The sequence below is a fragment of the Grammomys surdaster genome, unplaced genomic scaffold (genome assembly GCF_004785775.1).
Source record: "Grammomys surdaster isolate TR1022 unplaced genomic scaffold, NIH_TR_1.0 187, whole genome shotgun sequence".
NCBI lineage: Eukaryota > Metazoa > Chordata > Mammalia > Rodentia > Muridae > Grammomys > Grammomys surdaster.
Window position 1 is genome coordinate 1,412,766 of NW_021604632.1, and position 16,446 is coordinate 1,429,211.

Sequence of the window (16,446 nt, forward strand, 5' to 3'; positions counted from 1 at the left end):
ACAGTCTTTCCACAGAGGCTTGCATTCTCTCAGTCCTGGGCCAGAAGGCATTATCTAATTACAGACTTGCAAAGTAGAGTTTTAAAACACCTGACAAAAATCCTGATTATAAATATTCTAGATCCACAATGTGAAGCCAACCTTCAGCTTGGCCTCACTGAAGCAAGTTTCCAAAACATGCTGTACTTATAACTTCCTTCCCAAGCCTGTGTTATGGAGAAGTCTTCTGGCCCAGGACTGAGAGAATGCAAGCCTCTGTGGAAAGACTGTGTATTTTATGGGTAAGTTGGGTATGGTGACAATGTTGCTTTTGTCTTTAAGTCCTGAAAATGAACATTGCTATGGGATAGCTCTCTCCTCTCCATATTCCTTGGGGACAGACTCCCTTCCCTGAACACAAACAGTGAAAAGCTAACTCGATGAAAACAACATTTAGTTGGGTTTTTGTTTTCTCCACATGTACATGTATGTGTGTGGTGTGTATGTGTATGTTGGCACATGTGTGCACATGCCTGAGTTGGCCAGGGCTTTATAAGAAGAGTATCTTCTTCAACTGTTTATTCAGTGAGACAGCAAGGTCTCAGTTGCAGCTGCAGGGATCCCTGCCTCAGACTTCCCTGCACTGAGATTATAGAATAGCACTACATCCACTCTGAATGTCTGTGGTTTCTGAAAATCCAACTCGGTTCTCCTGTTGGCACGGCAAGCACTTGAACATGGAGCCATCTCCTGATCCCAACCTCTTATTCATAACGGTACAGCTCTCCCATATGAATCCTGAGAGGGCATGTTTTTTTTTCAAACGTCAGTGCATTTATACCTGGTAATACTAGACTACTGCATCTCTCTCCACCCTTTCACCACTCAACTTAGCCCACTGACTCCTCTGATATGAAGAGGAAGTGGGGTTGTGAAGTCCCCTGATTGTGCAGAGAAAATAAAGAGTCTTGGTTTCTCTGGTGACCTGTAACTCAAGGCATAAGGGCTTAGGTTGACCCTGGATTGCTCTAACCAAAGTCTCTCTTGCCCCCTGCTTCTGATGACATGGTATGAAGCCATTGGATATCGATAATGTATAGTGTCCTGTTGTGGTTTGATTTGGAAATGAACTGAACAGGCTCACAATTTGACCAGCTAGTGGTACCATTTTGGAAGTTTCTGAAAACTTTGGGAGGAGCTGGGTTACTTGGTGGGAAAGGTTCTGGTAAGGATATTATCCCTGATGAAATATACTCTCCTGTCTCTCTGGAACCAATCCTGTTTCTCATCTCAGTGTTCTGGTTAGTTTTTATTGTCAGCTTTACATACACAATCAAAAGTCACCTGGGGAGACAGAAGAGTCCAGACATGATTAGCTGATACTCCTGTCTATAGGAAATTGTCTTCATGTTCGAGGGTCCAGCTCAATGTAAGAGCAACTCTTCCTCGGGCAGGGGCTCTTGAGCTATATAAAAAAAGTAACGACGAATGAACCAATAAGCAGCGTTCTCCCATGGTCTCTGCTTCTGTTCCTGCTTCATCTCTTGCCCCAACTTTTTTCAGTAACGGACAGCTCCTGACCTGGAAGTGTAAGGCAAACAAACCTTTCCTCCCAACGTTGCTTTTGGTCATGGTGTCTGTTCTAGCAACAGAAAACAAACTAGCACGGTCACAATGATGCGAAGGGATCTGCCCTTCCATGTCTGTCCCACTCATCTGCTAAGTCCTCGGAAACGATAAGCAAATCATATTTTATCCATTAGGTTGGTTCTGTCGGGTATTTGCTTCACACTCGTATGAAGCACTAATACATGATACATCCTCTGAGCAGAGTGTTGGTTTCCATGGTGGAATTCTAACATTCTGATAGGCCAACTTTCTGCTACTACAGAACAATCCTGTAACACTGTTTGTAGTCCTCCAAAGTTCTCCTGTCACTGACACCTGACTTCTCAACCGCAGTACTGCTGACATTTGGGACAAATCGTAGTGGAGCTGTCCTGTGCATTATGAGACACTTAGCAGAATCTTTGTGTTCTTCCAGTAGCATCGTCCCTCCCAGGAATGAAAACTAAATGTCTCCAGATGAATTACAAGCCTGTAATTCTAGCACTCAGGGAGCAGAGGCAGAAGGATAGCTGCATGTTCAAATCCAGTCTGGGATACATAGAAGGACCTTGCCTCAAATTACTAGAAGACAAAAAAAAAAAAAAAGTGTCCCTTAGTGCCTTTTAATCCCAGCAGAAGCAGGCAGATCTCTAAGTATGGGAGCTTAATCTACAGAGTGAGTTTTGGACAGCCAGGGCTATACAGAGAAACACTGTCTCAAAAGCAAAGCAAAACAAACAAAGAATACGTTTATGTTTACAGTAAGCTAATAACCTTTTAACTTGTGTGTTACGGCAAATGTGACATACCAAGATTAATTTAAGGTGTCGTGGAGCAGGTTTCTAGCAAGAGTTTTATAATGGTATACCTCGGCTGCCACCCTCACCCCCACCCCAGTGGCTACATCACAAGCTCTGAATGCAGAGTTCTGTAACACTGTCCCTTAGATTCTGAGACCTCCTGCAGGTCAGAGATATCTGACTGGCTGTTCTGTACTCATTTACTGATTATCTCAAATGATTAGTGTGACCTTGTCTTCTTCTAACTCTTCCTTCATCTTATTTGTGGATCTCTATTTGAAGACTGACAGAGAAAAATACGCAGGCATTAGCTGGGGATGTAGTTTGATAATAGTATTCAATTCTAAGTACTGATAAAATAAAAACCATGGGACCACAGAGATGGCTTGTTGGGTAAAGGGAATGTTTAATGGTTAGTGTATTCATTAATTTTCTATTGTTATGATAAAACGCCATGACCGAGCAACTTATCAAAGAAAGAGTTTAATGAGGCTTATGATTTCAGAAAATTATGTTTATGACTATGGAACCAAGGCATGGTGGCAGGCAGCTGGAGCAGCAGCAGAGAGCTCACGTCTTCACCCACAGCTAGGAGGCAAAGAGCATATAGGGAAGGTAAGAACCTTTTGACGCCTCTAAGCCTGCCCTTGTGACACACTTCCCCCAACAAGACTACACCTCCTAATCCTTCTTACACAGTTCCGTCACCTAGAGACCAAGTATTCAAACCCATGAGCCTGTGGAGTGGGGAACACCCTCTTTCAAACCATTAGGATCCCAGATTTGGTCACTTAGAGTTTCAGCTTCACAACAGCACTTAGTTGATTCCTTCCTCTATTTGCTTATCATTTCTGGCTCCCGGACTTTCACCTTTGACTTTAATCTAACAAGGTTCTGTCTGCATGTAAGTCCAGGCAAAGAAGATTATCATGAGCTTGAAGACGTGTGAGATAAAGCCAACACTCACAAATTCAAACCCTAAGGAGGTTTTATGACCAGCTTGTTTCTGTAAAAACATCTGAGCCACAGTGGTTACTAAGTAAGGATTTTTAAAGATCCAAGCTTGTGCTTACCAAGCTGCACGCCAGGTGGCTCTATCTGCCTGTAGTTTAAAGTCTAGTTCACAGCAAGGATGTGCGACCGCCTTTGAATCTTTGGTTTTTGTTGTTGTTTGCTTTTTTTAATTACTTACTTCTTTCACTAAGTAGACATTTGTAACGATGTGATGCACTCATTTTTTTCTGAATAAAATTTGACACCACTCTGAAGAAACAAAATATATGCAAGGGACACAAATTTTAGTAGGATATTCCTGGAGTGTTACTGCTCTAATTAATGAATACCAGGAAGATGGTAATTTCACCACCTACTAAACCTCAATACCCTGCAGACCTGATTTAACTTAAATCATGAGTCCTTGCTAAATCAAGCTTCCTGCTTTGGTGCCAGACTTCACATACAAAAGAGATCTGGAAAGCTTCCTGACTTTTGTGGCTAGTAAGGAAGGACACTGAAGCTTAGAGTGGTAGATCTTGCCTGTAATCTCAGCAAATGACAGACTGAAACAGAAGGTTGATTGGATTACAGTGACTAATATTATCATAATTTTATTCATTCATTCATTCATTCATTCATTAGTTCAATCATTCTTTGCTAATGCTGCTGCAACAAGAAGATGCTGAGGAGAAACTCCACATTATTGTGACCTTACATAGGTTTGTTACGGGGTGCAAACATGAGCCTGACAAGCAGATGATGGAGTTTCAAGGTTCTTGCATTTTATATAACGAATAGTCAAACACCACATGAAAACTGATAGGAATGGTGATAATTCATTAAAGGAAGATAAAGAGAAGACTAGAGATATGCCAGACCTCGAAATGTGCTCTGCACCCTAAAGAGCAATAAGGAAAAAAAGAGCTGAGCCAATGGATAAAATAAGCCCTAATCCTAATCTTCACCATAACCCTAACCCATATTTAACCCTAACCCTACCACTAACCCTAACCCAAACTTAAACCTAATCATAACCATAATCCTAACCTTAACCCTAACCCTATCCCTGACCATGACCCTGACCCTAACTCAACCTTAACTCTAACCCAACCTTAACCCTAACCCTAACCCTAACCCTAACCCCTAACCCTAACCCTAACCCTAACCCTAACCCTAAGGGGCTGAAGTAAATTCTCCTGGGCCATTGACAAAGTATCCACTTCTCCCAAGCTCAGGGCTGTTCTGGGCTTGCTCTTTTGGTTGAAAGAAGCTCAGGTAACTTAAGGGCTCCCAGTCTTTCCTCCCAGGCTCTCTTTCCTATGTTGATCTTTGGACTCTCCTCCTCCACCGTTTCCTATTTTTCTGCCTCAGAAATATGCATTTATGTGTATGAATTAAAACCCACAATGGAGAGTGGGGAGGGCTATCTGACAACCAAAGTCAAAACGAAAACAAACAAAAAAGGATGATCTCTGTAAGTTTGAGGATAGCCAGGGCTACATAGTGAGAACCTGTCTCAGAAAAGATAAACCAGTGCCTTGGTGTTCTTGTATTCCAAAAGAAATCAGGAAAAACACACAACGGAAATTGTCCTTGTTTTGCATTTATGCAAACTGGGAAGAGAAAGAACCCAATTACTCTCCCGGCCACCTGTGGCAGTCTTGTCCCTTACAGAAAATCATGAGACAAAAGCCAAAAGCTGTGCAGATTTTGCTGTGAGACAGTTTCAACAGTCCACTGGATAGGAGTGGTTTGATTTGGTCTCAGGTTGTCCTCACTCTCAGAAGGCTGCCTCCTGCTAACTGGATTCTCAGAATGGAGAGGCTGTTATATTTTATCAGATAACACCGTTACAAGGTGTGTCGGCTAAGGCCAGTGATCCCAGAACTCTGGAGGAAAAGGCCGGAGGATCAGAAGTCGTAATGCCATTCTTCTCTATGTAAGTCCAAGTATAACCTGGGCTACATGAGACCTGTTCAACCATCCACAACTGAAAATAGTTACTATGGTTACAGCATAAAGGTTCCAAGGCAAGAGAAAGTCTCAGTATTAGGGTTTCCTGTAATTTATCACTGGAGTCTAATCAATGACATGTATAAGGTGAGTGACAGTCATCAAGCCCCAAACTTCTCTGAGTCTGTCTGAAACAATATATCTGGGGGGCTGGAGAAATGGTTCCTTAGACAAAAGCACTTAGCAGAACAACTTACAGTGACTGTAATCCAGTTCCAGGGGCTCTGATGAACTTGTCTGGCCTACACAGGCACCTGCCCTCATATGTACACACACAGAGAGACACACATAAGTAAACATAAAAGACAGCTTTAAAACAGTAAAATAATATTGCTGCCTTCCTCAAGCATTGTTGTTTCTGTCAGAGTTCAATCAGTAAAATAAACTAGTGTTTCAACGTTTGGGATTTAATGAGGGAGTTTACTATACAGGGAATTTAAAGAGTGAAGATACTGGGGCTGGAGAGGTGGCTCAGCAATCAAGACTGCTCTTCCCAAAGGTCCTGAGTTCAATTCCCAGCATGGCTGATAACCATCTGTAATGGGTTCTGACACCCTCTTCTGGTGTGTCTGAAGACAGCTACAGTGTACCCATATACATTAAATTAATTAATTAACAGGGAATATACTATCCAAAGAAACCACTGGGTTGGTTCACATGTATTGTTAGGAAAGAGTTATACTACTTCTTATTTTATTTTACTTTTTAGACTTTTATTTTATGTATGTGAATGTTTTGCCTGCATGGATGGATGGATAGATAGATAGGTAGATAGATAGATAGATAGATAGATAGATAGATAGATGATAGATAGATAGATAGATAGATAGCATACCTGTTGCCCAAGGAGGTCTAAAGAGGGTATTAACACCCTTGGAACTGAAGTTACATACAGATAGCTGTGGGTCACCATGTGGTTGCTGTGATCCAAATCAGGGTCGTCTGCAAGAGTACCCACTGATCTTAACCCCTGAACCGACTGACTCTCCCACCCCTTCATATTATGTCTTGAATTTTCTTGGACAGCTTTCTTGAAGCTGTTTTTTGTTTGCTTGGTTTTGTTTTTAACTGTTCGAGTGACAAACAGGCCCATTTGGATCAACTCCTAAGAGAAAGAACAGCGTTATTTCTTTGTTCTTTATCAAAAAACCTCAAGCTAGATAGTAATTTGTACAGTGAAGAAAAAAAAATCAAGCCTCTCCCCAGGGCCAGAGATAGCATTCAGCTTTCATTCTTTTGACCAATAATCAAAGTTCTGGGGTCTCAATGCCTGCTTTGACAAGTTGTTAATTATGAGGGAAGGGCCCCTCTTCAATGGCCTTGAATGAGCTGGTTTTATATCCATTTACTTTTATACCCAATCCATGAACTTTGAAGAGAGAAAAGTTGTTATGAAGACTGGGGAGAGGGTTCAGTAGATAAAGTGCTCACTCAGCAAATGTAAGGACTCAAGTTCAAATCCCAACCACTCACTTAAAAAGCTGGGCATGGCTGAGTGTAGGAGTGCCACTAACCAGAGCATTGAGGTGAGTGGCAGATCCCAAGAGCTCTGGGCAGCAAACCTAGCTGCAAGAGATCCCATGTAAAGGCCATCAGGTGGCGAGTGATGAAGGAAAACATCTCTGATAAATGAAAGCAGTCACCATTGGATGCAGATAGTGAGCAACTTGAGTAGGATAAACAAACATAAAAGACCACAAGGAAGGATAATCTGCAATATGTTTGTAGGAGGAATTTTGGTTTCTTCAAAAACAAAGAAATGAGAATAGGTTTTTGTTTTAATCTCCAGAATGGGGCTGCTTCACAGCTGGTGACTATGATTTGCCTCCTCGTGCACTGGCAGGGGGCATGATTTTGCCAGCTAGAGATAATTTATGCTATTACATGATGTTGGGAATTTTGGGGACTTTTCAGAGGGTATATAAATGCTAGGACCCAAAGAGGTGGCGGTAAGGGGGTTGCTATTGGTTGTGGTTTGTTAAGCAGTCATGTGGAAAGAAGAAGAAAAATTAGATATCCTGATGCTGAAGATCAAACTTTGCCCAAGAACTCAATGCCCCTAATCAGCAGGAAGTAGTCTAACCATAATGCCGCCCCCTTCCCCCTCTATCTTTTCTTATCTCCTATCTAGTGTCTAGTGCTAAGGATTGAAAGGGTAGAAAAAGAGAAGGATAGAAAAAAGAAGAAGCCAAAGTCTGGCTCTGTGTGTGTGTGTGTGTGTGTGTGTGCCTGCCTGCTTATCTTTTTGTATACTACTTGTATACACAAGCCCATGGAGATCAGAAGATGGCATCTAGTCCCCTGGAACTGGAGTTACAGTCAACTGTGAGCCACTTACTTGAGCGCTAGGAATCAAACTTAGGTACCTTGCAAGAATAACAAGCACTCTTAACTACTGAAGCCATCTGTCCAGTCCTCCATCTTTGGTTTTTAACCTAAGTGTTTAATGCTATAAATTTTTTTCTCTAAATGCTGATTCATTTCATCCAGTGACTTTTGATATGTTGTATTTTCATTTGAGTTTATTTTAAAATATTTTCTAATTTCTCCCAAATCTGTCACTTAATTTTCAAAATATTTAGAGATTTTACAAAAATTGTTCTGTTACTACTTTCTAGTTTAATACCACTGTGGTCAGAGAACATACTTTAAATGATTTCAATGTTATAAAAGTGGAGTAAGTTTTGTTACATGGTCCATTTGTGCATGGTTTCTGCATTCTTGTAGAGAAAATGTATTTGTCAAATGAACTCTTCCATAAATGTTCCTTAGAGCCAGTTGATTGGTGGTGGTGGTGGTAGTTAGCTCTCTGTCTCAGTTAGGGTTTTACTGCTGTGAACAGACACCATGACCATGGTAACTCCTATAAGGACAACACTTAATTGGGCTGGCTTACAGGTTCAGAGATTCAGTCCATTATCATCAAGGCAGGAACATAGCAGCATCCAGGCAGGCATGGTGCAGGAGGAGCTGAGAGTTCTACATCTTCATCTGAAGGCTGCTAGCAGAATACTCACTTCCAGGCAGCTAGGACTAGGGTATTAAAGCCCACACCCACAGTGACATACCTACTCCAACAAGGCCACACCCAATCCAACAAGACCACACCTCCTAATAGTGCCATATACAAACCATCACAGCTCTCTATTCTTTCTGATTGTCTTCCTGTTTTATCAATTACTGACAGTCAAACTGGCATCTCCAGCAGTAAATAGGGGTGCTCTATCTATCTTTCATTTCTAGAAGTTTTTGTTCTATTCATTCTGTGTTATATTATTAACGTTAACATCTCATTCTACATGTTAGAGTCCTGAAATATTATAGTTTGTTCTGTCCCTGTGGCGTTCATCAGTACCTTCATTAGGATGTTACGTATCTTTGACCTCCTGGTGTTTTCTTGGCTTTCTACTCTGTCCAGACATTGTCTTTTCTCCGTTTGGTGGTTTCTCTCTGCATCCCCATGTGTTGTTGTTTTTCAATTATGAATTCTTCTTTGACTTGTTGCTTGATTTTCAAGTCTTACATTTCATGGATTTCCCAGTTTTGTCACATTGTTCATTTCTAGACTCTCTTGCTGACAAGAGAATAGGGATTGTGTGATACCAGCGTTGTAGATTATTTGAGACAAGCTGTGTGCCCTAAGGCGTGGCTGCATAGAAAGGGAGTCTGTCAGATACACATCTGTCAGATATAGATGGCTTACAGCCCTGATCAAGTCTTCCATGACAGCACTGAAACTGAAATCTTAGCATTCTACCTAGATTGTTTGCACAAATATTTGGATTTGTCCCCCGTGTGTGTTAATGTCCATTTTGGGACCTGGATACCAGTTACTTTTCTTTTGCTGTGATAAAACACTATGACCAAGGAAACTTTTAGAAGAGTTTATTTTGGCTTATGGTTTGACTTAATTACTTTTCTATTGCTGCGAAGAGACACCATGATCAAGGCAACGTATGGAAGAAAGCATTTAATTGGGAGCTTGCTTACAGTTTTCAGAGGGTTAGCCTATGATCATCATGGAGGGGAGGATAGCCCCAGGAAGGCAGGCTTGATACTGGAGCATAGCCAAGAGCTTACATTTGACCTACAGGCAGAGAGGCAGAGAGGGAATGAGACTAGGCCTGACACACAGTGATACACTTCCTCCTTCAACAAGGCCACACCTCCTCCAACAAGGCCACACCTCCTCCAACAAGGCCACATCTCCTCCAACAAGGCCATACCCCCTCCAACAAAGCTACACCCCTTCCCACAAGGCCATGCCACCTAATCCTAACTAACAAGTCTGGGAAACAAGTATTCAAAATACGAATTAATGGGGGCCATTCTCATTCAAACCACTGGGTTCTCCTCCTTGGCCTCCATATGCTTATAGTTCACTATAATGCAGAACACAATTTGTTCAATTTCAAAAATCCCCATCGTCCTTCACGGCCTCAACACTGTTTAAGAGTCTGAAGTCCAAAGTCTCTTCTGAGACTTAAGGCAATTTTTGTAACCCCCTGTAAAACCAAAAAGCGAATTACATACATCACCATTACAAAAGGGAGGGAAGTGGATATAGATATAGTAAAAGCTTTAATTCTGGACCAAAGCAATACTGAAATCCAGTAGGGCAAACTCTCAATTCTGCAGCCCTGTATCCAGTCTCTAGGGGCTTAGATGGCTCTTCGGATCTCTCATTCCTTCCAGTTTTGCTGACCACAGCACATTTCTCTCGCTCTTGATCTGGTTAGCTCCATGTCCTTGGCAGGTATCCCCCAGCTCTAACGTCTTCAATATCTTGGCCTCTCCAACACAATGCAGGCTTCACCTTCGCAGCTTCATGCAATAGCCTCTCTCTGTATCCATTGTGCAGATCAGATGTAAACTCAGCTACTACTCCAGCACCATTCCTGCCTGCTACCAAGCTCCCCATCATAATGATCAAGGACTACCCTATGAAACTGTAAGCAAACTCCCAATTAAGTGATATATGTATTTACACACACATATAAGTATACATACATACATACATACATACACGCATACATAACCTGCCTTGGTCACGGTATCTTTTCACAACAGTAGAACAGTAACAAGTAACTAGCACATGGTTCTATAGGGAGGAGTGTCCATCACAGTGGGGAGGTATGGCAGCAACCATGCTGGCAGGAACAGGAAGCTGAGAGCTTATCCTGTACGATGCCACATTTTGGGAGCTTGCTTACAGTTTTCAGAGGGTTAGCCCATGGTCATCATGGAGGGGAGGATAGCCCCAGGAAGGCAGGCATGATACTGGAGCATAGCCAAGAGCTTACATTTGATCTACAGGCAGAGAGGCAGAGAGGGAATGCGACTGGGCCTGACTCACAGTGATACACTTCCTCCTCCAACAAGGCCACGCCTCCTCCAACAAGGCCACCCCTCCTCCAACAAGGCCACACCTCCTCCAACAAGGCCACACCTTGTTGCACTCACGGCCTAAAGTAAGAGCTTTAGCGATTTAGCTACTGCCTAGCTATTGATGTCAACTGTCAGAAGTCAATGGTGATGTTGGGACTGGATGGGTTCAACCATATATAATTGCGATTGCAGAATATTTAAAGTCTCCCCTGTTCCCCTCATCTCCCGTACCCCATCTCAAAACTGTGCTGCTTCAAGGCCAGTTGAAACTGTTCTCCAAGTATACCGCTGTTACCAGTTTCATCAGCTCCAGGCCTTTTCCCCTTTAAATTCTGCCCAGCTCGATATAAACATCTTAATCTGAATAAATGTAATCAATATCCAAACACATCCACACTGATCGGATTTGGAGCTTTATTGTGCAATGAAGAAAAAAAAAAAACGAACCTAAAATTTGATTCCAAGCTTATGTAATTTAGCTCTTGGGAGCAGGACATTATTCACAAAAGAGAAAAGATATTTATTTGAAGGACAGAATGTATTCAGAATTGTTTATTTCTACAAAACCCATTTCCCCAAGTGTTAAATGTATGCTGCTGTGTTTAAGCAATGAAGTTATTTTTATAAAATCCTGTTAAGCAATTTAATGGGAATAGCATCGTTAGAAAAAAAAAATTGCACACATGTGTGACTCTCAAATAGTATTATTTACGTCCAACTCTCAGCTTCTAATGACAAATTGCCCTTCATAGATGGAGATAAATACTGATAATTGAAGAAATATAGGTGTAAAGAAAGTAAAAAATAATGCTGTCATCTATAAAAGGAGACTGGAAGGGTACACGCGTGAAGGAAAGAGACATTTTTCTTTTGTTCTTGTTGTCTCGATAGGGCCTCACGTAGCCTGGGATGGCTTTAAACTTGCAGTTCAGTTGGTAGAGCATGACCTTGAACTCCTGATCCTCTTATTTCCCCCTCCCCAGTGCTGGGATTATAGGCTTAAGTGTCCCATTCCTGTGAGCCCAGGTCTCTACCTACTGAAGTGCACTCCTAGCCCTGCTTCCTTTTTTTTTTTTTTTCTAGTTTCTTTGTCCTCACTGTCTGCTGCTCCTCTCCTGCCTAAATCTTGCTCACTGGCTAGAAGCTATTATAGAATACTGAGAGAAATTGACCAAATATATGCTGACTAGGGGAGTGGGGTGGGGTGGGGTGGGGTGGGGTCTGGACTGGGAACCTTTAAGAAAGCAAGAGTTGAGAAATTTGAAGGGTTAGATGAGAATCTTGTCAGTCATCCCTGCTCTGATGGGGCAAGGAAGAGCTGCATCCCACCAGGGGATGTGGCCCGCAACTGAAAGCAAGGACCATCAGCTAAGAGGGCAGAGGAAATCAAGCATCGTGGTGGAAAAGTTATGGATTGTATAGCACCCTAGAATCTCTGACTTGGGACATTCTCGTCAACCAAATGTATCCACACACGACACAATATTTTGAGCCTAATAAACTGCATAGTTGGTGGTGGTCCCATAAGCCTGTGATGGAGATGAAAACTTTCTGTCGCCTAGCAACGTTGTTGGCATCCTTGTGTAGCTAATTTTATGCAAGTTCTTGGTGACAGCGATAAATACAAAGTTAGCACACCACAAGTCATAAAGTTGAACACAGTGATTAAGCACAGCTCGCAATCCTTGACGACAGCAACAAATGACAGTGTGTTGGTTTATACGTTTATCATACACTATGGCTGAAGGTACTTTACCATCCCCACCAAGGATCTTGGTGTGGCAATTTTGAAAAGTATTGCATGCCTTAAGCAGGTGGAGCCATCTAGGATGTCCTTGGGTGACTTGGAAACACAGCTTTGAAAGGAGAGCATGCTCATTCTTTTTTGCTCTGCACTGAGATGTGACTACTTGGTCTTGTCATGATCTGCCACCCTTGACGTGCCCAATTCACTGGGGCTGCTTAACCTTTGACCTCGAGCCCTTACAATTACAAGGTAAATAACCCTTACTTTGTTTCACACCTGCCTGTGTCAGCTGTCATACTAAGGTGATGGAAAGGGAGTGTACTCAGCTGTGTTTCCAACTGTTGCTTTATTATGTACTTAGTGAACTATATTCTGAAGCCTGCCCCATCTTACCAGCAGATGCTTCATGCAGCTTGTGTCTACTACACGTCTTGAGGGCATCTAGAGGCCACCGGGAGTTTTGCCCTTTCAACCTCAGGGTTCATTCATGTAGGGTATATGGTAATGTTCACATATCCAGAAAATCAGCCAACGGCACATTTCTCAAAATTGCATTCCTATCATGACTAAATTTTAAAAAGAAATTTCAGGTAGCCCAATCTTGCTTTTCTGTCTTCAAGAATCACGTGATTATTATTATTTTAAATAGATCAGGTTGGTTCACCTGAGAGGGACAAGGAGAATGGGAGACAATTTGACTACCCATTATCAGAAGTCCCTTTCTTACATTATCTGGGTCATTATTTTCTGATCCCATTTGTCATATGAAGAGTAATATTACAATGAGCTACAGTAGAAACGTGGTCTGTCTCTGTATACCTATGACTACCAATACTGGCATTGTGATTCTGCAATTACTAAATATAGTCTGAGTTTATTGAGGGGTACTACCAGCTTATTCACCCTGACCAGTCTTACTTGGGAGGATACTGAGGAGGGGCCCCTAAGGGATGATAAACTCACATATGTACCTCTTGCTACTGCGACAGGCCTCGTCGCTCCATTTCCCCTGGGCTGACTGGGAGAACAGGACACAGTTTTCCCTCTTGCCACCACTTGGCTGGGCACGGTCCCAGTTGAGGAAGGAGACGGTGAATCCGTGGACATCGAGGAACTTGCCTTCTGTGACCATGTCATTTATGCCTAGCCAAAAGTCATTGACACCTGGCAGACTCTTCTTACCATAGTCTCTAAGGGCATTGATTTCGTCAGAATTCCTGGGGACAACCAGGGTCCCTCCCTTGGAAATGCAGTCTTCGTTGGCTTCGTGGTAATGCTTGAGGCCTTCTGAAGCAAGGTAACATTTCTTATGAACTTTGGTGCCTCGAAGACAGACTGTGAAGTGAAAATGGGAAAGTTGGTGATGTCATAAGATGCCTTTTGTGTGTGATATGCCTTATACTGGACCTAGCAAGTATTGGTAAACGTTTTTGTAATGATTAATGGGTTGACAATGATGACTTAACCATTGATGATTTTGTTGGCGCCAGAGACAATAATAACCATGTGCAACTTCAGCAACCCCATGACATGGTAGTGTTATCCACATTTAACAGGTTTAGAGAAATCGTTACTTCCAACTTGACATCCCTCTCTAAAGGGATTAGGGAGGGCACAATGAATTCACAGCCACATATGACTCAAAACATAACCTTAAACTCTGGGCTGCTTCGATATAATTTGTAGCCTAGTTTATGTAAGGAACTATCTGGTGGATTTCCTTTGGACTTTTAGAATGGAATAAAATTTTATAATAATTTAAAGAGCAAACACACATGCCTGTAACTGGAGCACTGAAAGATTGAGACAGAATGCTTGCTGTGACTCTGAGGTAAGCCTGATCTACGTAGCCAGTTCCAGGCCAGCGAGCCCTACATAGATAGATCTTGTCTCAAAAATAATACCCAAAACCAAACAAGCAAAACCAATACAAAAGGAAAGAAGGAAGAAAGGACGAGAAAGGAAGGAAAAAAGAAAACAAAGAAAGACAAAAACTCAGGGAGATAGTGAGTTTCCCCCTACTTTGTTTAGTTTGCTTGGTTTTTAACACAGGTTCTCTCCCTGTCTACCCCAAAACTTCCTCTGTGTGTGTGTGTGTGTGTGTGTGTGTGTGTGTGTGTGTGTGTGTACAGCAGCCACAGTGCATTTGGCTGTGAGAGGACAAGTAGGATTCTGTTCTCTCCTTTCATTATGTGGGGCCCAGGAATCAAACTCAGGTCATCAGGCTTGAAGGCAAGCATCTTTCTTTGCCTGCTGAGATTTGAACTCAGTTCTTTATGCCCTTACAGCAGGTACTTTGTTAACTGAGCTATCTACTCCTCCAGGCCCTAAAAATATCCTCTTAAGGGCTCCAGATTTCCCTCAGTTAGTAGATCCTTCACTTATTACCACTTGCAAAGCTCTAGGTTAAGTCCTCTGCACCACAGACACAAGGCCCTGTGGCCTCAGCACTCTGGAGTTGGAAGCAAGAGGATTGGGAATTAAAAGTCATCTTCCACCACATTGTGAACTCTGGGTCAGTCTTGGAAATAAGAGAACCTGTCTCAAAATATTAAACATAGGAGCTAGCGAGATGGCTCAGTGGGTAAGAGCACTTGTTGCTCCTCCAGATTCCCAGGAACCACATGGTGGCTCACAACTGCTTCTGCTTGTAACTCCAGTTCTAGAGAGCCAATGTCCTCTTCTGACTTCTATGGGTACTGGCATGCACATGGTGCAGAGAAAAATTTATTTTATGTGTGTGTGTGTGTGTGTGTGTGTGTGTGTGTGTATACGTATATAAGCATATATATACATATAAGCAACCATAAGCATATTAAATCGCTTATAAGCATATATATACATATATGCATATAAGCAAAAGACTAATACACATAAAATAATTTAAAATTTTTAAATTAAAATAAATAACATGTACTTTATAGAATACAGTTTATTCAGGGTATGGGCAGAGGAGGTAAGAGAAGGGGGGCGGGAGAAAGAAAGAGGAGTAGAAGCCAGCCATGAACTCGTGGAGAGAGAGGGGAGAGGGGACTGGGAAGAGAGGGGGAAGAGGGCAAGAGGAGAGAGCAACAGAACAAGAGAAGAGCAATAATATGTACTCTTAAGCTATCGTTTTTATCCCCCAAGACAGGGGTTGCCTGTGCACCTCTGGCTGTTCTGGAACTTCTCTGTAGCCCAGGCTGGCCCCAAACTCAGAGATTTACTTGCCTCCAGGCGCTGGGATTAAAAGTATGAGCCAACCCCCAAGGCTCCCACCAGCTGCCAAGTTTTTATTTTGTTTCATTTTGTTTGTTTGTTTGTTTGTTTGTTTGTTTTTCTACAAGCAGACAAACCCCTGGACTCAGCAAGCAGTCTGGATGAGTTCAGTCCTGGGCAATAGCTGATTCTCTTCACTACCCTTCCGGATCAGGCGCAGGTGAAGGGGACCTCTCACCTGTCTGCAGAGCTTGCATTTCCTTCAAGGCATTGACTTCCCGCCACAGCTTTTCTACTTGAGACTTCAGGTCGCCGTCCTTTTCTAGAGGACATTGGTAGGGTAGGGTAGGGTGTGGGACAGAAAACATTCCATTAGAACAGAATTAGAAATGTTAAAAGGAAAAAAGGGGGGGCAGCTTTGTAATTCAGAATCCAAGGCAAGGCGGTAATTTCTGTTGAAGCCAAGCCAAATGAGCACAATGTTCATGCGCACTGAGAACAATTCCAGAAGGGACCCTGCATGAGAAGGTCCCCCGGGGACTTGGAGGGACTTCTCGTCTCTCCTTAACAAGCTCAGCTGTGTGTTCTTGGAACACTTGTCCACCCTTGACATTGTCATCCCCACTGCTGATCTTTCCTGGACCTTGTTCACTTTCCTTCAGAGTACCACCTGTATTTTACTTACTTAACTTGCTTGGTTTCTTTTTTTCTTTCTTT

General features: G+C 42.4%; 1 protein-coding gene across 1 annotated transcript in view; it reads right to left on the reverse strand.

Annotated features, from left to right (window-relative positions):
• Positions 1-11,182: 11,182 nt before the first annotated feature.
• Clec3a (C-type lectin domain family 3 member A) overlaps positions 11,183-16,446 on the reverse strand; it is a 10,422-nt gene continuing 5,158 nt past the window's right edge. The window contains exons 2-3 of the mRNA XM_028768773.1: positions 15,968-16,051; positions 11,183-13,866 (exon numbers count right to left, since the gene is read on the reverse strand). Of these exons, the coding sequence (XP_028624606.1) occupies positions 13,475-13,866; positions 15,968-16,051 (476 nt within the window). The 3' untranslated portion in view covers positions 11,183-13,474. The remainder of the gene's footprint in view (positions 13,867-15,967; positions 16,052-16,446) is intronic.